Source organism: Salmo trutta, chromosome 14, assembly GCF_901001165.1.
Source record: "Salmo trutta chromosome 14, fSalTru1.1, whole genome shotgun sequence".
Classification (NCBI taxonomy): Eukaryota; Metazoa; Chordata; class Actinopteri; order Salmoniformes; family Salmonidae; genus Salmo; species Salmo trutta.
This window is the reverse complement of record NC_042970.1, coordinates 57,461,845-57,484,871: the sequence shown is the minus strand read 5'-3', so window position 1 is coordinate 57,484,871 and position 23,027 is coordinate 57,461,845. Positions and strand designations below refer to the sequence as shown.

The window sequence follows — 23,027 nt, the reverse complement described above, 5'->3', positions numbered from 1 at the left end:
CTTCCACAAGCTTCCCACAATAAGTTGGGTGAATTTTGGCCGATTCCTCTTGACAGAGCTGGTGTAACTGAGTCAGGTTTGTAGGCCTCCTTGCACACACACACTTTCAGTTCCTCCCACACATTTTCTATAGGATTGAGGTCAGGGCTTTGTGATGTCCACTCCAATACCTTGACTTTGTTGTCCTTAAGCCATTTTGCCACAACTTTGGAAGTATGCTTGGGGTCATTGTCCATTTGGAAGTCCCTTTTGCGACCATGCTTTAACTTCCTGACTGATGTCTTGAGATGTTGCTTCAATATATCCACATAATTCTTCTTCCTCATGATGCCATCTATTTTGTGAAGTTCACCAGTCCCTCCTGCAGCAAAGCACCCCCACAACATGATGCTGCCACCCCCGTGCTTGACGGTTGGGATGGTGTTCTTCTGCATGCAAGCCTCCCCCTTTTTCCTCCAAACATAATGACGGTCATTATGGCCAAACAGTTCTATTTTTGTTTCATCAGACCAGAGGGCATTTCTCCAAAAAGTACGATCTTTGTCCCCATGTGCAGTTGCAAACCGTAGTCTGGCTTTTTTGTGGTGGTTTTGGAGCAGTGGCTTCTTCCTTGCTGATCGGACTTTCAGGTTATGTCGATATAGATACTTTTGTACCGGTTTCCTCCAGCATCGTCACAAGGTCCTTTGCTGTTGTTATAGGATTGATTTTCTCTTTTCACACCAAAGTATGTTCATCTCTAGGAGACAGAACGTGTCTTCTTCCTGAGCGGTATGACGGCTGCATGGTCCCATGATGTTTATACTTGCGTACTATTGTTTGTACAGATGAACGTGGTATCTTCAGGCGTTTAGAAATTGCTCCCAAGGATGAACCAGACTTGTGGAGGTCTACAATTTTTTTTCTGAGGTCTTGGCTGATTTCTTTTGATTTTCCCCATGATGTCAAGCAAAGAGGCACTGAGTTTGAAGGTAGGCCTTGAAATACATCCACTGGTACACTTCCAATTGACTCAAATTATGTAAATTATGTAAATTAGCAGAAGCTGCTAAAGCCATGACATAACTTTCTGGAATTTTCCAAGCTGTTTAAAGGCACAGTCAACATAGTGCATGTAAACTTCTGACCCACTGGAATTGTGATACAGTGAAATAATCTGTAAACAATTGTTGGAAAAATTACTTGTCATGCACAAAGTAGATCACCAAAACTATAGTTTCTTAACAAGAAATGTGTGAAGTGGTTGAAAAACGAGGTTTAATGACTCCAGCCTATGTGTATGTAAACTTCTGACTTCAACTGTGCAAATGATTTGTTGCAATTTGGGGATGAGGGGGTTTCACACCTAGCTGAAGTTGGGGGGGGGGGGGGTTCACACCTAGCTCGGCTATTAGACAATTCTTTAGTAAAGGTTGAATTGTCTATTGTTCAGCTAATAGAAACTCCTCAGATTAATGCAGATGAAGGGAGTTAGATATGCATAGGAAGTGTAGTGTACAGTTTTCTTTCTGTATATATGAATTATAAATCAGCCTTTACTTAAATCATGGTTCTAGTCTATTGTATAGTTACAATGTGTAATCATTGATGTCCCAGGAGCATGAGTGGTAAACACTGTTGAAGTGTAAAATTGTAATTCATACATGCAGACACAGCATCATTCAAAGAATGGAGTTTGATACACCTGGTATTGGATATGACTGAAAAAAATACTTGCTAAATAGCGATTTTCGTAAGTTAACTTTATGACAAAAAATATGCACAATCTACTCTCTACATGAACTAACATATTCCTCTCAATTGTACATGTTTTGCTTGACTCGTTATGACGTTATAATTACTTACATTTGCTTCCACCGTAATGTTTTTGTCAGACATCTTTGCTGAAGAAAGTCACCAGCGACAGGTGTCATAACGTCAAATTCGTCATTAGAAAGAAAAAAAACTCGGGACCCAAATGCATAATGAGTGCTCTAACTCCCCCCTGCAGTGGTCTGGCGCAATAAAGCCATGACACTGGGTACCTCTAAGTCCCGCGGCATAAGCTCGCAACTTTTAAAGGAGGAACCACTGTGTGTGATCACTTGGTTATGGTGTTGTCCTTTCAGCACCACCATTCGAGGGGCGCTCAAATCGCTTAAAATAACCTTCATCATCAAGATCTTTTGCCTGCACCTAATAGTCCTACTCATCACATTATTATTATTATTATTAATATTATTAAAAGTGGAAGATTATCACTTCTCACAATGGTGCTTGTTTAGTAAAGTTCGATTAAAGCTGAATCAATGTCTTGCAAGATCACAATGATGAATTAGTATTTTACATAACAAAACCTAATATAATAGCATATACTGTACCATAGGCCTCTAATATGTTACACCAAAAAAACTCAGTCATTTATCTGAAGCTGTCAATGTTTTTCTCATGCGGCCAAAACTGAACAGTGCTCACCAATAGGCAGGATATATGCGATGATTGAAACAAAATAGGCTTACAAAGAAAGGCTTATAGTGTAACACAATCTGCATTAATTCACTCATGAAACAGTCATTTAAGATCTAAATGCATATTCCCATGCAACTGATTGAGATCAAATGATTGACATGCACTTTGGACATTTCACTGGTAAAACGTGAAGAATTATCATTCATGATGGCCTGTTTTGAAATTAAATGTTCCTAACCCACTAAGCATTTACCGACGGCGGCGACTTTGTTTGGTCCGGACCAGCCTTTTTTTTTGGTACAGTCCAAACCGGCATTGATTTTCAACGTCCACAGACATCCGGTCCAGATCGGCCTATATTTGGCCCAAACATGGACGTCTATAATTGGTTTACATTTACATAGTTATGTCGAGCAGAGTAAAGTACATTAGAGTACACAGTAGAATAAAGAAATGTAGATTAGTGTACTGTATTGTATCCTACTTTACTCTAATGTACTGTAATCTACTGAATTCGACTACTGTATCGTACTATACTGTACTGTACTCTTCTATACTGAATAATACTACTGTCCTGTACTGTGCTAAACTGCCATAATGTGATGTTCAAACTTGTGAAATAACCTAGACTTCTATGAGTATTGGAGAAGGCTGCTGACGTTTCTGGCACAGGCTGCCCTAGCAAGATCAACTTCCAGAGCAGGCTCAGAACTCTGGTCTGACTCCAGAGGCAGCAACAGCCCAGTGAGGGAAGTCAGCAGGCTGGCTTATTGCAATGCAAGTGATTCTGCATCCCTGGTACCACTGAGTCTGGCCCCAAAGGGGGGCTCAGTATTGATTCAAAGCCACTGGATGGGAGCCGCAGGAGTTGGTATGTTTGACATGCATTCATTTGAAAGCCTTGCTTAATGGTCTCTTAACAAAGGCAAGAAGGTTTCTATTTGTGTTTCCTGACAGCTGTAGCTATAGTTTACGCAGGCAGTGTATCTATAGGAGATGCATTAATGCAGGGCCAGCGTGTGACTTTATTCATGAACTTGTGTGCAGAGCGGACACTCAGGCTTAGTCATTGTGTTTCTACTGCCTGCGGAGAGGCAAGTTGTTCTGGCTTTCCTCTCCATAGATGATCATGTTGTGCTCTGAGAACTCAATGTGAAGAAAGAGGCTGCAAGATTTCATCTTTCTGTGCCACAACAGGAGAAAGGTTCTAACAACAGAAGGCTCACACAGTATGGCCATCCATACAGTATGAGTTTGATTGACGTTTTCATGATTATGTATTGAGCCCTGCATGGATGGGGAGTTTAATCAAAGGCTGTGGTGACTGTTCAGTATGTGATTTTTGGAGTAATTGATTTCTCTCCCCGTCTTATTTCTTACCTAAGCATCTTGGTTTGACCTTTTTTTCTCCAGATGCTGATATCTGTATGTGTTTGTCTTCTAGGAGCAGGAAGCTGTGCAGCGCATGCAGACCAGAGCTCTGGAGAGAAACATGAGGTTGAACCAATGAGGGGCCTTCTTTGGTCTGGACAGGGTGTTTGGAAACCGAAGGCTCTATTTTTGACCTTCCTCTTTTTAATTTCCTCACCGATCACCTTGAGCAGGGAAAGGCAGTGTCTCTTCATAAGCGGCAGACAAAAGTATTTGGTCAAGTCTTTTACTCGAACTCACTCTCCTCTTCCTGTGGCAGACCAGCATAGCCAAATAGGACACATTAGGCCAAGGTCACAATCCAGCAAACGCCCTCTTTCCTTTATAAACTCTGGTATCAACTAATTATTCTTCATGTTTGTTACATGTATAACTTGTCAGTAATTTTAAGTGTACCTTCCCTCTGGCTGGAACAACAGGGAGATTCCTGATATATTTGCTGAATGTGTCTGGTGCTTACCCTCGACTCCAGAATCACTGACAAAGTATATTCACGGAGCAGTGGTGCCAACACATCAACACTGGACTGCCTTTTACCCAGGGCACTGGCTCAAACAGTCCAGTCATGCTCTTCAAGAGGAAGTTGTGCCTGTTTGCTCTGTTTGGTGGGATTCTCTTTGTCATGATTGCCACCCATACCATTCAGAAGAACAACATCCTGTCTATGACTCTGATGGAGACCCATGCCACCTCCACGACTGTGCAAGTTCACGCTGTTAACCGAACATGGGCTCCACCGAGTGCCACTGTGCCCAGCCCGGACAGGATATGTGGGTGTCCGTCCTGCATAGCGGACATGGAGGTCTCGGAGTGGTTCGCTCAGCACTATGACCCCCAGCAGCAGCCCTTTCTCACAGACGGAGACAACAACATGGACCCCCTGGCCCTGAAGTGGTGGCTGGTAAGACGTTTATTATTGATGAGAGGGGCCAAATAGTGTGGTTATATACCATATGTGGCCAAAAACTGTCAGCTTATTGTTAAAGGTGTAGGATTATACAGCAAAAAATTATATGACAAATGAAGAAAAAATATAAAGGAATCTGTCACTTTCCCAAACAATATCTGTCCTGTACATTAATATTAGTACATCAGTACAATGTAATACATTTGTATTACTATTTATGGGTTACTCGGTCGTGTCGTTGCCGTTGTTATCAATGTTCTACAGACGCCGCAGCCATATTGATGCTCAAACGTGGAACGGGGGCTAATGACTAAACCAGGGCTAATGACTGTTTAGTCTAAATTACATTATAGGGGCTTGGGAATACTATGACATTGCTAAACTAGGCATATATTTCGTAGGAAACAACTTTACCAGCATCATCATGTTGTCAAATTTACTTTAGACAGATGGCAATGTTGTCATTAGCTAGCAAAGTTCATCAAAAATAGCTAGAGATGCTAATGTTAGCTAGCTAAAATCTGGAGGTCTCCCCTCAATCTTAGCTAGCTAGCTAACGTTATACTGCAACTAAAGTCAGTCTGGCGATGACAAGATGGTAAGATGGCACCGGAGAAGAAGGCAGACGTTTTACATGCCCCCAACTGATTGTGTTTTTTTGTTTGTTTATTTGCGTTTGTACATTTGTATTTTTTTTACTTATTTTGTACATAATGTTGCCACTACTGTCTCTTATGACCAAAAATAATTTCTGGACATCAGGACTGCAATTACTCTCCACGGACTGGCAGAATCCTTGTTTTTTCTTTAACGAGTCTGACAAGGCCGACGCGAACGATATACTGCTTTCCCGGGAACAGGCCCAGATCCCCGTGATTTGCGTGAAGAGGAGGCGGAGAAAAAGGGTCCGGAGGGCGGGCTGCCATCTGAGAATTCATAAGCGATCGAATAAACCCCCACTTCCTTCCATTCTGCTAGCAAACGTGCAATCTTTGGACAATAAAATAGATGACCTACGCGGAAGATTAAACTACCAACGGGACATTCAAAACTGTAATATCTTATGCTTCACGGAGACTTCGGTGAATGACGACAATCTCAACATACAGCTGGCAGGTTATACGCTGCACCGGCAGGATAGAACAGCGGTGTCTGGTAAGACAAGGGGCGGCGGACTATGTATTTTTGTAAATAACAACTGGTGCACGATATCTAAGAAAGTCTCGAGCTATTGCTCGCCTGAGGTAGAGTATCTCAAGATAAGCTGTAGACTACACTACCTATCTAGAGAGTTTTCATCTGTATTCTTCGTATCTGTTTACATACCACCACAGTCAGAGGATGGCACTAAGACAGCATAGAATGAGCTGTATTCCGCCATAAGCAAACAAGAAAACGCTCACCCAGAGGTGGCAGTCCTAGTAGCCGGGAACTTTAATGCAGGGAAACTTAAATGCGTTTTACCAAATTTCTATCAGCATGTTAAATGTGTAACTAGAGGGTGGAAAAACACCTTTACTCCACACACATAGACGCATACAAAGCTCTCCCTCGTCCTCCATTTGTCAAATCTGACCATAATTCTATCCTCCTGATTCCTGCGTACAAGCAAAAATTAAAGCAGGAAGCACCCATGACTAGATCAATAAAAAAAGTGGTCAGATGAAACAGATGCTAAGCTACAGGACTGTTTTGCTAGCACAGACTGGAATATGTTCCTGGAATCCTCTGATGGCATTGAGGAGTACACCACATCTGTCATTGGCTTCATCAATAAGTGCATCGATGATGTCGACCCCACAGTGACCGTACGTACATACCCCAACCAGAAGCTATGGATTATAGGCAACATCCACACTGAGCTAAAGGCAATAACTGCCGCTTTCAAAGAGCGGGACTCTAACGCGGAAGCTTATAAGAAATCACGCTATGCCCTCCGATGAACCATCAAACAGGCAAAGCGTCAATACAGGACTAAGATCGAATCATACTACGCTGGCTCTGATGCTAGTCGGATGTGGCAGGGCCTGCAAACCATTACAGACTACAAAGGGAAGCACAGCCGAGAGCGGCCCAGTCACACGAGCCTACCAGATGAGCTGAAATGCTTCTATGCTCGCTTCGAGGCAATTAACATTGAAACATGCATGACAGCACCAGCTGTTCTAGAAGACTGTGTGATCACGCTCTCCCCAGCCGATGTGAGTAAGACCTTTAAACAGGTCAACAGATTACCAGGACATGCGCTGACCAACTGACAGGTGTCTTCACTGACATTTTCAACCTCTCCGTGTCCGAGTCTGTAATACCAACATGTTTTAACCTGTTGGGGCTAGGGGGCAGTATTTTCACGGCTGGATAAAAAAACGTACCCGATTTAATCTGGTTACTAATCCTACCCAGTAACTAGAATATGCATATACTTATTATATATGGATAGAAAACACCCTAAAGTTTTTACAACTGTTTGAATGGTGTCTGTGAGCATAACAGAACTCATTTGGCAGGCAAAACCCTGAGACAGATTCTGACAGGAAGTGGATACCTGATGTGTTGAATTGCCTTTAAGCCTATGCCATTGAAACACAGGGGCTGATTAATGTTTTGGCACTTCCTATTGCTTCCACTAGATGTCACCAGCCTTTACAAAGTGTTTTGAGTCTTCTACTGTGAGATCTGACCGAACAAGAGCCATGGAACGGTGATGGCCCATTAGACACCTGGCGCGCGAGTTCATGTTGGGTACTCTCGTTCCAATACATTTTAAAAGAGAATGCAATCGTCCGCCTTGAATTTTATTCATGTTCTGGTTAAAAAAGGCACAAATGATTTATGCTATACAACGTTTGACATGTTTGAACGAACGTAAATATATTTTTTCCCCTCGTTCATGAAGTGAAGTCCGGCTGGCTTAGATCATATGCTAACAACACGGAGCTTTTTGGACATAAATGATGAGCTTTTTTTGAACAAAACTACATTCGTTATGGACCTGGGATTCCTGGAAGTGACATCTGATGAAGAGAATCAAAGGTAATGGATTATTTACATAGTATTTTCGATTTTAGATCTCTCCAACATGGCGGTTAGTCTGTATCGCAAAGTGTATTTTTCTGGGCGCAGTGCTCAGATTATTGCAAAGTGTGATTTCCCAGTAAGGTTATTTTTAAATCTGGCAAGTCGATTGCGTTCAAGAGATGTAAATCTATAATTCTTTGAATGACAATATAATATTTTACCAATGTTTTCTAATATTAATTATTTAATTTGTTGTGCTGACTTGACTGCCGGTTATTGGAGGGAAACGATTTCCTGAACATCAACGCCATAGTAAAACGCTGTTTTTGGACATAAATATGAACTTGATAGAACTAAAAATGCATGCATTGTCTAACATAATGTCCTAGGAGTGTCATCTGATGGAGATTGTAAAAGGTTAGTGCATAATTTTAGCTGATTTTATGGTTTTGGTGACGCCTGTCTTTGAATTGACAATACATTACACACAGCTATTGTCAATGTACTCTCCTAATATAATCTAACTTTATGCTTTCGCCGTAAAACCTTTTTGAAATCGGACAACGTGGTTAGATTAAGGAGATGTTTATCTTTCAAAGGGTGTAAGATAGTTGTATGTTTGAAAAATTTGAATTTTGACATTTATTTGGTTTCAAATTTGCCGCTCTTGAAATGCACCTGCTGTTGATAGGGTGCGCCACGGGTGGCACGCTAGCGTCCCAAATAGCCCCAAGAGGTTAAACAAATGTGGTTTCTACTGACAATTGAGATGTACGAACTATGGCATAAGGGAACGTCAAGTGGAATTCCGTAATTTCAATTTAAAACATTAACTCTTACATCTAGACGTTCCGCTAGCGGAACACCTGCTCCAATATCCAATGATAGGCGTGTGGCGCGAATTACAAATTCCTCAAAAATCCAAAAACATATGACTATTTTACACCATTTTAAAGACAAGACTCTCCTTTATCTAACCACACTGTCCGATTTCAAAAAGGCTTTACAGCAAAAGCAAAACATTAGATTATGTCAGCAGAGTACCCAGCCAGAAATAATCAGACACCCATTTTTCAAGCTAGCATATAATGTCACAAAAACCAAAACCACAGCTAAATGCAGCACTAACCTTTGATGATCTTCATCAGATGACACTCCTAGGATATTATGTTATACAATACATGCATGATTTGTTCAATCAAGTTCATATTTATATCAAAAACCAGCTTTTTACATTAGCATGTAACGTTCAGAACTAGCATTCCCACCGAACACTTCCAGTGAATTTACTAAATTACTCACGATAAACGTTCACAAAAAACATAATTATTTTAAGAATTATAGATACAGAACTCCTTTATGCAATCGCGGTCTCCGATTTTAAAATAGCTTTTCGGTGAAAGCACATTTTGCAATATTCTGAGTAGATAGCCCGGGCATCATGGCTAGCTATTTTGACACCCACCAAGTTTGGTACTAACCAAACTCAGATTTACTATAAGAAAAATTGGATTACCTTTGCTGTTCTTCGTCAGAATGCACTCCCAGGACTTCTACTTCAATAACAAATGTTGGTTTGGTTCCAAATAATCCATAGTTATATCCAAATAGCGGCGTTTTGTTAGTGCGTTCAAGACACTACCCGAAGGGTGACGAAGGGTGATGCGCCCGGGCCGTTTCGTGACAAAAAATTCAAAATATTCCATTACCGTACTTCGAAGCATGTCAAACGCTGTTTAAAATCAATTTTTATGCGATTTTTCTCGTAAAAAAGCGATAATATTCCGACCGGGAAACCCTGTTTTCGTTCAAAGACGAAAAAATAAAAACATGGTGTCGGCTCGTGCACGCACCCCAGTCTCATTGTTCTCAGATCGACCACTATCCAAATGCGCTACTGTTTTTCAGCCATGGCCTGCAAAGTCATCATTCACCGTTCTGCCGCCTTCTGAGAGCCTATGGGAGCGTTAGAAAATGTCACGTTATGCCAGAGATCTCCTGTTTTGGATAGAGATGATCAAGAAGGCCAAGAAATAGTCAGAGAGGGCGCTTCCTGTTTGGAATCTTCTCAGGTTTTGGCCTGCCAAATGAGTTCTGTTATACTCACAGACACCATTCGAACAATTTTAGAAACTTTGGAGTGTTTTCTATCCAAAGCTAATAATTGTATGCATATTCTAGTTTCTGGGCAGGAGTAATAATCAGATTAAATCGGGTACGTTTTTTATCCGGCCGTGAAAATACTGCCCCCTATCCATAACAAGTTAATGAGCAACCGACGACGGACATAGTCAATAACTATTTGTTCAGCACTTATGAAATCTACAGCGACAGAATTCAGAACATGGGCCGTTCTTACAGTTTACTCCCTGTACAAGTTAGAACCGTAGGATAAATAAATGGGGCATATAAACAGACAATGAAAGCTCTTACAATATTCAATGATTACATTTCTCTAAAACAGGTTATAGGCGATTTGTGCACCACCAAGTTTGAACAGTAGGCAAAATTAAGAGGTGAAAACAGACCAAATTATTAGGGTGAGGTACATTGAACGCCGTTTGGGTCTATGCGTGTCAAAAAAGATACACGTCATATAACACTATTTGACGCGTTAAATACGCTTTTAATTTGACACATCAAATAACACTATTATAGAATGTTGTGTGTGCTGAATTTGCACGTTCAAGCCAAGCGCCACCAATACTATCAGTAGCACTGTCAACGCTGTAGCCAAACTAGCACAGCCAAACCCGGGCCACGAACGATGTGTTTACAATACCGCATTGGTGAAAATAGACCAAATTATTAGGGTGAGGCACATGGGCTACTAACAGCTTACTACACAATATATACTTAGTATTACTTTCTTAGCTACAGAATAGATTTCTCCCTTGCATATTACATCATTTATGGAGCAACATACAATACATTTTTGGACTCACCTTGTGAAGGTGGTGCAGCGGTCCTTTGGGCAAATTTTGTCATCAAAGTCTGGCATTCTCTGAATTTATGGTGGGAACTTGGGGTGGGGGGGAACACAACCACTCCATTGAATAGCAGGCTAGCGTTAGTGGTTTCTTTGTAACGCTTGCAGTTAGCCACTGATTCCTTCTAAACGACTCATTGTTGAATTTTGATTGCCAACTTGTGTAATCTTTATGTACAATGGCCGATGAGCACCGATACGTTTTATCTATAATTTCTCTTCATTATTTCTCTTCATATGACAAAGATTTCAAAAGGATTTGCCAATAGATTGTCGACTTGATGATGACTGCTAGCTAAGACTTTGAAAGTAAATGTTGACATGATCAGTCCAATCAAAGCTACTGTAAATATAATGTGATTTGATGTAATTCTGTGGCCAATGACCTTGAGCCTTCTTGGATGGGCACATTTTTTTGTACCCCTTTTAATCTCCCCAATTTTCATGGTATCCAATTGGTAGTTACAGTCTTGTCTCATCGCTGCAACTCCCATACAGACTCAGGAGAGGCGAGGGTCAAGAGCCGTGCGTCCTCCGAAACACAACCCAGCCAAGCCGCATTTCTTCTTGACACAGTGCCCACTTAACCCGGAAGCCAGCCGCACCAATGTGTCGAAGGAAACACTGTACACCTGGCGACCGTGTCAGTGTTATTGACTCAATTACTTGTATATTTTTTTTAACCTAAAAGTGTGTTGCTCAAAACAGCACTGAATGACATGTCGCCACTGTGAAGTGCAGCTGGGTCATGCAGCAAGACAATGATCCAAAACACACATCAAGTCTACAGAAAGCCTGAAAAGCAATTTTAAGTTTTGGAATGAACTAGTCAAAGTCCAGACCTAAACCCGATTTGAGATGTTGTGGCAGGACCTGAAACTAGCTGTTCATGCTCGAAAACCCACAAATGTTGCTGAGTGGGCGATATTTCTTCCACAGCGATGTGATAGACTGATCAACAACTACAAGACGCGTTTCGTTACAGTCATTGCAGCTAAAGGTGGTACAACCAGTTATTGAGAGTAAGGGGGCTATAGAGACCCACAGTGGAGGTGTCATAATACCCATTAACCTGTTTTGGAGACTGGTTTTTGTTCAGAATTTCGGATGACTGATGTGTCCAAAGTATAACAGAACTGATATGGCAGGCGATAACCCGAGGAAAATCCATCCGGAATTTCTTTGAGGTCACAGGCCATTTCAGTGCTAGCCTATGGGAAATACAAATAGATAGGACCCAGATTGCAGTTCCTATGGCTTCCACTAGATGTCAACAGTCTTTAGAAAGGGTTTCAGGCTTGTTTTTGAAAAAAGTAGTTGGAAAAACTACAAGGTGTCTCATTAGAAAAGTAGTCTTGTTGAATGAGGTGCGCGCTCTTCGTTATCTTCCCTATTGAACATACTATTCTCCGTCTTAAATATTATCGTTTATATAGATATTAGCATACCTGAGGATTAATTAGAAACATTGTTTGACTTGTTTGGATGAACTTTACCGGTAACTTTTTGGATTCGTTTATATGCATGTTGAACGAGTGGATTACTGAGATCATTGGCGCCAACGAAACAGACTTTTTTGGATATAAATAAGGACTTTATCGAACAAAATGACCATTCATTGTGTAGCTGGGACCCTTGGGATTGCAAACAGAGGAAGATCTTCAAAGGTAAGTGATTTATTTAATCGCTATTTGTGATTTTGTGACGCCTGTGCTGGTTGAAAAAGTATTTTGGTGTGGGGCGCTGTCCTCAGATAATCGCATGGTATGCTTTCGCCGTAAAGCCTTTTTGAAAGATTAACAAGTTAAGCTTTTAAATGATGTATAACACTTGTATTTTCATGAATGTTTAAATTTTTAGAAACTGTGTTTCATGTAAGTTTACCCTGTTTATCTGTCTCGGACAAGGTGACTTTTATCAATATGCTCTAATAAGCATCAAAGTAGACACCATGCAAGACTACAAATCCCTGCAAGCTCCTGCACGTCATCTTTCGCTGACACCTTTGCTAACAGGTATTGTGTCAATTTAAAACTTGCACAAGACAGTTCACAGAATTATCAATTTAAAGGAATGTAGCTAATTTATTCATTGTTTAACCGCTAGGTTTTATGGGTATTATTGACACATACTGTGGTACTCTAAAAAAATACTTATATATGCAAGACTAGAGAAAATCTGAAAGGGGGCAAATACTTTTTTTTATTGCACTGCATGTCCTGTTCACCACCATTCAATAATCAGTCATTTGAAAATAAATCAAGACATGTGGCCAGCAAAAATTTCCTGACATGCATGAGAAATGTGTGTACATCTGGGAATACACATCTGTTATCATTTTATTCCTATGAGGGACTTAGTAGTCCTACTCTTATCTCTCAAGCATGCTGCAAATATCAACGTTTTGAAGTCTACATTTTCTTCCGTGGCAAACTTAGTACATCTGGAAAAGACAGCCTCTGTGCTGCACAGTGAAAACTAAATGTGCTCTGTTACTACCATCATTCCATGGCCAAATGTCATTAAAACCAACTGTGGTGGATTCCATGCACTGTAATCGTCAGGGTGATTCCTTTCCAAAAGAAACTCCCTGAAGGGACTGAGCAGAGAAAGGAGAACTCGCCATCCTTCAGCCTTTCTCCAGTCTGAGCATGTTTCAATATGTTTTATTTAAAGATAATTTGAGGCAGTCAAGTTTTCGAAAGCAACACCAAGATAAGCTTGGCATTGTGATGGCTCCTGGCACTGAAAAGCAGTGGTCAGGACATACACACACTGTGTTGCCATAGTTGGTCTGATAAGAATGCCATGCCAAAACAAGGTAATAACCAAAAAGAGGCTGGCTGGTCATGAAAGGGGACATTTTAACACATGACCAAGTCTCCCTCTGGAGGCTGGTGATTCCCTTAGTACCGAATATTAAAGGCCCCTTGTACAGTTGAAGTCGGAAGTTTACATACACCTTAGCCAAATACATTTAAACTCAGTTTTTCACAATTCCTGACATTTAATCCAAGTAAAAATTCCCTGTCTTAGGGCAGTTGGGTTCACCACTTTATTTTAAGAATGTGAAAGGTCTAATGTCTGAATAATAGTAGAGAATGATTTATTTCAGCTTTACTTTCTTTCACCACATTCCCAGTGGGTCAGAAGTTTACATACACTCAATTAGTATTTGGTAGCATTGCCTTTAAATTGTTACACTTGGGTCAAACATTTCAGGTAGCCTTCCACAACCTTCCCACAATAAGTTGGGTGAATTTTGGCCCATTCCTCCTGACAGAGCTGGTGTAACAGAGTCAGGATTGTAGGCCTCCTTGCTCGCACACACTTTTTCAGTTCTGCCCACACATTTTCTATAGGATTGAGGTCAGGGCATTCAGATGTCCACTCCAATACCTTGACTTTGTTGTCCTTAACCCGTGGTCGGATACGGGACGGACATCCAGCAAAAAATCCTATCGCCATTAGCATAACAAAATGTAATTTTAATTTTCTTTTCAATTTTTTTTTCAAATTATATCGTTTTATAGATACACCTCTCCTGAGTTGAACCACGTTGTCCGATTTCAAAAAGGCTTTACAGCAAAAGCAAAACATTAGATTATGTTAGAGGAATATATCGTAAATGTAACCACATAGCCATTTTCCGACCAACCACATGCATCATAAATAACCAAAAAACAGCTAAATGCAGCACTAACCTTTGACAATCTTCATCAGATGACACACCTAGGACATCATGTTACACAATACATGCATTCTTTTGTTCGATAAAGTTCATATTTATATATAAAAACAGCATTTTACATCGGCACGTAACGTTGACTATTTTCCCTCAAATGCATCTGGTGAAACAGCGCTACAATTTACTAAATTACTATTCAAAAACATTTTTAAAATGTAATATTGTCATTCTAAGATTTATAGATGAATATCTCTTGAAAGCACCTATAATGCCAGATTTAAAAATAACTTTACTGGGTAATCACACTTTGCGATAAAAGGGGATGCGATACTCAGAACAATAGGCTAGCAATACAGGTCAGCGCCATCTTGGAACAATCGCATATCAAATCTAGTCTTGTATACTATTGTCAATAATCCCTTACCTTTGATTATCTTCATCCTTAGGCACTTCCAGGAATCCCAGGTCCACAACAAATGTATTTTCGTTCGAAAAAGTTAATCCTTTATGTTCCAATAGCTTGTTCTTGTTAGCGCGTTCTGAAGGCTGCACCAAAAGCTTCGTCGGCCGCGGGACTACTCTTTCAACAAAATGCATTTTTTTCTTATTTAGGTTCGTTCAAACATGTCAAACGTTGTATAACATAAATCTTTAGGGCCTTTTCCAACCAGAGCTCCAATAAGATTCAAGGGGGACGGTTTCATTGTCTTTGTAAACGTTTCGAAAGGGGAGGGTAGCCAGGGGCGCCGGCGTCATAATGGTGATGGCCCTCCTCATGTGACCACGTTCCACAGCGTGTCATTCTGTCAGTTTTCACAGTAGAAGACTCAAATCACTTTGTAAAGACTGGGGACACCTAGTGGAAGCAATAGGAAGTGCTCAATGAACCATTGCTCACGGTGTGATTTATAGGCAACGAGATGAAGTTGAGTCCGCAATTCAGAATTCCACTTCCTGTTTCGATCTGTCTCGGGGTTTTGACTGCCATATGAGTTCTGTTATACTCACAGACACCATTCAAACAGTTTTAGAAACTTTAGGGTGTTTTCTATCCACAAGTATTAATTATATGCATATTCTAGCTTCTGAGTTTGAGTAGTAGGCCGTTTTAAAATGGGCACGAATTTTTTTCAAAAAGCGCTGTGGCGCCCCCTATCCTAGGCGACCGTCAAGAGGTTAAGCCATTTTGCCACAACTTTGGAAGTATGCTTGGGGTCATTGTCCATTTGGAAGACCCATTTGCGACCAAGCTTTAACTTCCTGATTGATGCCTTGAGATTTTGCTTCAATATATCCACATTTTTCTTCCTCATGATGCCATCTATTTTGTGAAGTGCACCAGTCTCTCCTGCAGCAAAGCACCCCCACAACATGATGCTGCCACCCCCGTGCTTCACGGTTGGGATGGTGTTCTTCGGCTTGCAAGCCTCCCCCTTTTTCCTCCTAACATAATGACGATCGTTATGGCCATACAATTCTAATTTTTGATTCATCAGACCAGAGGACATTTCTCCAAAAAGTACGATCTTTGTCCCCATGTGCAGTTGCAAACTGTAGTCTGGCTTTTTAATGGCGGTTTTGGAGCAGTGGCTTCTTCCTTGCTGAGCGGCCTTTCAGGTTATGTCGATATAGGACTCGTTTTACTGTGGATATAGATACTTTTGTACCTGTTTCCTCCAGCATCTTCACAAGGTCCTTTGCTGTTATTTTGGGATTGATTTTCACTTTTCGCACCATAGTACGTTCATCTCTAGGAGACAGAAAGCATCACCTTCCTGAGCGGTATGACGCCTGCGTTGTCCAATGGTGTTTATACTTGCGTACTATTGTTTGTACAGATGAACGTGGTACCTTCAGGCATTTGGAAATTGCTCCCAAGGATGAACCAAACTTGTGGAGGTCTACAATTTTTTTCTGAGGTCTGGTTGATTTCTTCTGATTTTCTCATGATGTCAAGCGAAGAGGCACTAAGTTTGAAGGTAGGCCTTGAAATACATCCACAGGTACACCTCCAATTGACTCAAATGATGTCAATTAGCCTATCAGAAGCTTCTAAAGCCATTACATAATTTTCTGGTATTTTCCAAGCTGTGTAAAAGGCACAGTCAACTTAGTGTATGTAAACTTCTGACTTCAACTGTATATATTGCCCTGTTTTTGTTTGTTTGCCAAAGGTGAGCTCAGGCTTTAGTCCTGTGAGATATCATTGTCACCCCACACCTAAAGTGAATTTTAAACATCCCCATCAGGCTTTGCAGCGGTCCACCGATGAGCAAACGATATACGAGGTGGTCCAGAAGATGTTCCAGGTCATCGCTCCCCCTGCCGTGGATGTCCAACCCAAACAAGCTCAGTGCAGGAAGTGTGCAGTGGTGGGGAACTCAGGAAACCTGCTCGGCTCTCAATACGGCTCCTTGATAGACTCACATAACAGTGTCATAAGGTATGACCTAACTAGTGTTTTCACAATACTGGAATTTTGACTTCTATACCGATACCAGGTTTAGTATCACGATACTTGATACCATCACAATACTCGATACCACAAAAGAAGGCACATACTGGCACTTGAGCCAGACAGATAAACTCTGCTACTGCTCTGTTCAATCGTTGGGCATGTTTTTGAGTTCAACAACATTACATTCAAAAAGATGTATGTAAAACATTTTCAGAGACAGCAATGTATGTATGCATAAATTAATAATTTATACAATCATACAATTTATTTGACTTTCGTAAAAACAATAACTACATAACGGTAATCATTTATTTGAATGATACATCTCTTGATAAACAGGGTAAATCACAATGTAGCCTAGGCCTATTCACAATTCGGGTGAATGCATATTCAATAGGTGTATGCATGTATTGAACTAATTTGGGCTGATTTCATGAGGTACAGATGCATTACACAACCCCACCATGATCCAAACAACCCACAACCATTCACCTTGGCAGGATTAGGCAATACTGAGCCTGATGAACCAGTGACCAGGCTTCAGTTCCAGACACTCATCAAACCACCTGACCCAGTTACCATATCCCCTGAAACCAGTGAGGCATGCCAGATGAGCTCAATTAAGACTATACTTAGTTAAATCAGGTGGTTGACTGACTGTCTGGAATGAATTCACACATACACTATAGCCCAGTAGCTGCAGGGCTACCATGTTAAATCTAATTCAGTGTCTGATGGTTGCCTCGCATGCCACATAGGCACCGATTGGTTCATGACCTGCCTGTGAACTGAAACAATGTTCTCTCTTTGCTGTAAAGGATGAATAAAGCCACCACAGCAGGGTTTGAAGCCGACGTGGGCAACAGAACGACGCACCACTTCATGTACCCTGAGAGTGCAGTGGACATCGCCCCTGGAGTCCACCTCGTTCTGCTGCCCTTTAAACTCCGCGATCTACAGTGGGTGGCCAGTGCCCTTTCGACAGGAGAGATCAAAGCGTAGGTCCACTCTTTGCCAATCCCAAGCTTTTCACTGTCACTCCCAAACGTACAACTACTGACGACAACCACACAATACTGACCACAAACACACATCTACTGACCACAACAACACTTGTCAAAGCACTCAACTGACTAATGCATGGTATGGGTCTGACTGACTACAACAGATGGCGTAATTCATTGTTGAGCTTTTTGACCTTGTTATAGTCTGTTTTTGATGTGACTGTTGTCTTTGTCTATACATTTACATTTTAGCCATTTAGCAGATGCCCTTATCCAGAGCAGCTTACATGTGCATTCGTCTTAAGATAGCTAGGTGGGACAACCACATATCACAGTGTGAGTGGGAGCTGCCCTCCCGTAGGGGTGGAAGGGCCAAGAGACCAGAGGTGGCAGAACGGAGTACTCGGATTGGGGTGTAGGTTTTAAGCAGAGCCTGAATGTATGGAGGGGCATTTCCTCTTGCTGCTCCGTAGGCAAGTACAATGGTCTTTTAGTATATATTTAGAATGTTCCTGTTTTTATGGTGACAATGTTTTGCCTCTTGGCTAGGCCGTCATTATAAATGACAACTGGTTCTCAACTGACCCACCTTGTTTAATAAAGGTAAATTAAAATAGTTGTTTTCCCTGCATGTTTCTTCAGGACATACATGAGGGTGAAAGGTCGAATACAGGCTGACAAGAACAGGGTAAGGCTTATCATGGTGGACAAAACTATTGAATGAATGTTGATTAGTTTTGTGTGTTAAAGCTAATCACCCTCTTGTTTGCAGGTTATAGTGGTGAATCCAGCGTTCTTTAAGTACACCCACGACCGGTGGACAGAGCGCCATGGCAGATACCCTTCCACGGGCATGCTGGCCGTTATATTTTCCCTTCACATCTGCGATGAGGTGAGTATCCTTTGATATCAATAGGGTTTTTCCATAGCAGCATCAGTGTGTCGCCAGTGATTATGTTAATGTCAGCTCTAGTGTAATTTTTGGGGAACTAAGGCTGACACTGAGGACTTGTGAAGAGCAGAATCCACAACCTTTGCAATATCAACACAGTTACTTTGTGAGATGATGTTAACCGTGGAAGGTGATTAGCTCCTTTGGTCTGAAAAAAGATATCCCAATGCCCCAGGGCAGTGATTGCGAACAATGCCTTGTGTAAGGTGCCATCTTTCGGATGGGACGTTAAAGGGGTGTCCTGACTCTTTGGTCATTAAAAATCCCCTGGCACTTATCATAAAAGTAGTGGTCTTAACCCAGGTGTCCTGGGTAAATTCCCAATCTGGCCCTCATAACATCATGGCCACCTAATCAACCCCAGCTTTCAATTGGCTCATTCATCCACCCTCCTCATCCATTCCTCAGGTTGTTGCTGTAACTGTGAATGTGTTCTCAGTCAACTTACCTGGTAAAATAAAAAAATGTAAAAGCTCATACTAAGCCATTGTTATGTAAATGCGAGCTGAAAAGTAAATTTAGCCTTGGCCCCAAGTCAGAACAGGTCCACTGAGGTCATAGCCCAGTGAATCACTGGAGCTGGGCCATGGATGTGGAAACAATCAGATTTTTGGGGGGTAAATTCTCAGTGGAAATTGACTTATCTTTAGTGTCACAAGCCTGGCTGAAAGTAAACAGAATGCTAATAACACTAGTAATGCTAAACATTGCCGTCCTTCTCCAGGTGTCTGTGTTTGGCTATGGAGCTGACCAACAGGGGAACTGGCACCACTACTGGGAGGACAACAAGTACGCTGGTGCGTTTAGGAAAACTGGGGTGCACAATGCTGATTTTGAGACGGAGGTTATCCAAAAGCTGGACACAGAGGGCAAAATTAAGCTGCACAAGAGATGAGAATGAGCAAGGGTGGTGTGTACAGGATGAAGCCATTAGTGTTGGGCGTGGTGGTCAGAGACCGTCGAAGAGGGACATGAAACCTGTGATGCTCCCTGGTCACTGAAACTAGCACTGTGAGCTACACATACAACCAAAACCACAAACAGAAGTCCTCAGACCAAAACAAGAACTTGAATCATGTCATTTGAGCATGTGCTGCATGTCAACAGCATAATAAATGTCTGAAAAAAAAAAAACATTTTAACAGGGACGGAAAACCTCCACACATGGACGTTTTAGACAGATCATGAAAACGAACACAGTATGCGGAGCGGCTTACGCTGAGCCAGCTTATTTAGTTTCTTCCCTGTTCTGTACCGAACTAGCATTATACTGAAGAACCCTTCAAGAACCTGAGAGCCTTTGACTGAAGGGGTAAACCACAGAATCCGCATTAAGGACAGAAGCCCTGTGTTGCAAGGGTGTAAAAACCACATCTGCGTGTATTTTTCTTCTTTGTGAGGATGGAAAAGGGCACAGTTGGACTCAAATTAATTCAAGAATTTAAACTGCATTGGAACTATAAGGATTGGTTTAATGTCTCTGTAGAAACAGTTTTGAGCTGCCATAGTAGTCAATTAAACCATATTAATGTACAGCTTTCACACCCAATTATGTTGCCTATTATTATGTTGCTCTTAACTTGATCTAATAACGTAGATGATGGAAATTTCACTTGTGTTGCCATCCCAAGGAATACAAATTTTGAACGCTGTGTAAGGAGGGAACACACGATGTGGTCATTAACAGTCTGCTTAATGTTGCACTATGATACCACATTCTTGTTTTTTTTGGGGGGGGGGGGGGCTAGCCAGATGTCTTTGATTAATAAAAAAAAATAATGAACGCTTTAATTAGAGAGATTCCAGTGATGTGCCTTCTGAGCTAGTTTAACAGGGAGTCTTGATAACTTTTTTTTATATGGATGTGTGAACCTTTGTGTCAATTCGCTGTTATTCGCTGTTATTCGAGTTTGATCTATGACCACTGGTAGACAGTTGTGACCCGATGAGTAAAAATGAAGACCTTCAATTAAAACCAGAAACGATCAATGCAACTTTAATATCATCATTCACGAAACATTAAGTTTGTTTGTTTCAAAGTCGGCTCCTATTTTAAATAAAATCTCAAAGCCATTTAGGATTTTTTTTAATAAAAGTAAATTGGTACCCAATACAATACTTTTAATAAAACCATACCTTTTGTATTTGTGAGTATGTGTGTGATTGACTATGATCAAGCTGTGGTGTCTTTAAAAATTAAATAAAAGCTGAACAATCACCACACCGCCTCCCTTTTTAATTTTGAAACGGATTGAATCCTGGCCTAAGTTTTTATAACATGAAATTCTTGTGTAGGTAAATACAGTGACCCCTTTGACTGGCAGTGTAATTTGACGCAATATCTTTGGGCAAAACTTGACTTGTTACGAAGGCTGTGTAGTGTGTGCAACAACCACAGCCATTGTTCTTAATGAAAAACATGGCTTCCCCAAGATGAGGAAAATGTGAGCAGTGATTTTCAAACAGAGTACGTTCACGATCAGAACCAAAGTTCCAGAGTGCCCCATGATCCTCCCCTAAGCTTGGTCCTGAAGTCATTGGAAAGGGTGGCAGGTTGCCTTACAGAACATGTCCCTATTTTGGCTTGTGTCAGACATTGCATGGACGAAAGATGAAGGGAACAAGCCTTTCTTGTTTGGCTGGCTCTCAACGTATCTATACTGTGAGGACAAAATTAAATGTCAATGGGTTGCACACAAAATCTACGGTAGACCCATCCACACCCACTTTTTATGTTTGTTAGTTCAGTTGGTCTGTTTTTTGTGACTGCAAATATCTCTCCAGGGAGATTCCATCTGAAAACCAGATGGCCAAATGAGAATCCAGAGGAGGACGTGATTCTCCTATAACATGATATCCTGTACAAAAGGGAATCTTTAGGTTGGACTAGACACGCAACACTTGTCTGTCCATCTTTCTTTCCGTTGTTTTCTTTCCTAAGTAATTTTGTTCTCCCTCACACTTTCACTGTGCTCATACTCTTATCTACCTCTCTCTTTCTCTCTCCCTGCTACTCTACATCTTGTGCGATGTATGTCTTGGCCAGGGCCTGCCGAGGGATATTGTAGAGGGTAAAAACCTAATCTGTAAAGCATTATCAGGGCCTGGTTTTGGATGACTCATTGATGCAGATATGGAGACTGAATGAAACAAGGGCCAAGATTTAATCAGAAATAATAATAATAATCTCCCAGATAATAATTTTTTAATATCCTCTAAATTTAAGGATCGGACCCTTTTGTTTTTAAATTTTCACCTAAAATGACATACCCAAATCTAACTGCCTGTAGCTCAGGACCTGAAGCAAGGATATGCATATTCTTGATACCATTTGAAAGGAAATACTTTGAAGTTTGTGGAAATGTGAAATTAATGTAGGATAATATAACATATTAGATCTGGTAAAAGATAATACAATACATCTTTGAAATGCAAGAGAAAGGTCACAATGTAATAATAAGATGGCGCCGGAGAAGACGGCTGACATTTTACGTGTCCCCAACCAATTGTGTTTATTTGTTCGTTTCTTTGCGTTGTTTGTAACTTATTTTTTAACTTATTTTGTGCATAATTCGTAGGCAATCGAATAAACCCCCACTTCCTTCCATTCTACTAGCAAATGTACAATCTTTGGACAATAAAATAATGACCTACACGGAAGATTAAACTACCAACGGGACATTCAAAACTGTAATATCTTATGTTTCACGGAGACGTGGCTGAACGACGACATTATCAACATATAGCTGGCTGGTTATACGCTGCACCAGCAGGATAGAACAGCGGCGTCTGGTAAGACAAGGGGCGGCGAACTGTCTATTTTTGTAAATAACAGCTGGTGCACAATATCTAAGGAAGTCTCGAGCTATTGCTCGCCTGAGGTAGAGTATCTCATGATAAGCTGTAGACTACACTATCGACCTAGAGAGTTTTCATCTGTATTTTTCGTAGCTGTTTACACACCACCACAGACAGAGGCTAGCACTAAGACCGCATAGAATGAGCTGTAATCCCCAATAAGCAAACAAGAAAACGCTCACCCAGAGGCGGCGCTCTAAGTAGCCGGGGACTTTAATGCAAGGAAACTTAAATCCGTTTTACCAAATTTCTATCAGCATGTTAAATGTGCAAC

General features: G+C 41.1%; 1 protein-coding gene across 1 annotated transcript in view; it reads left to right on the top strand.

Annotated features, from left to right (window-relative positions):
- LOC115208434 (CMP-N-acetylneuraminate-beta-galactosamide-alpha-2,3-sialyltransferase 2) overlaps positions 1–21,116 on the top strand; it is a 50,420-nt gene extending 29,304 nt beyond the window's left edge. Inside the window, exons 2-7 of the mRNA XM_029776493.1 lie at positions 3,893–4,780; positions 16,731–16,924; positions 17,758–17,937; positions 18,586–18,631; positions 18,716–18,835; positions 19,620–21,116. Of these exons, the coding sequence (XP_029632353.1) occupies positions 4,445–4,780; positions 16,731–16,924; positions 17,758–17,937; positions 18,586–18,631; positions 18,716–18,835; positions 19,620–19,790 (1,047 nt within the window). The 5' untranslated portion in view covers positions 3,893–4,444 and the 3' untranslated portion in view covers positions 19,791–21,116. The remainder of the gene's footprint in view (positions 1–3,892; positions 4,781–16,730; positions 16,925–17,757; positions 17,938–18,585; positions 18,632–18,715; positions 18,836–19,619) is intronic.
- Positions 21,117–23,027: the final 1,911 nt, after the last annotated feature.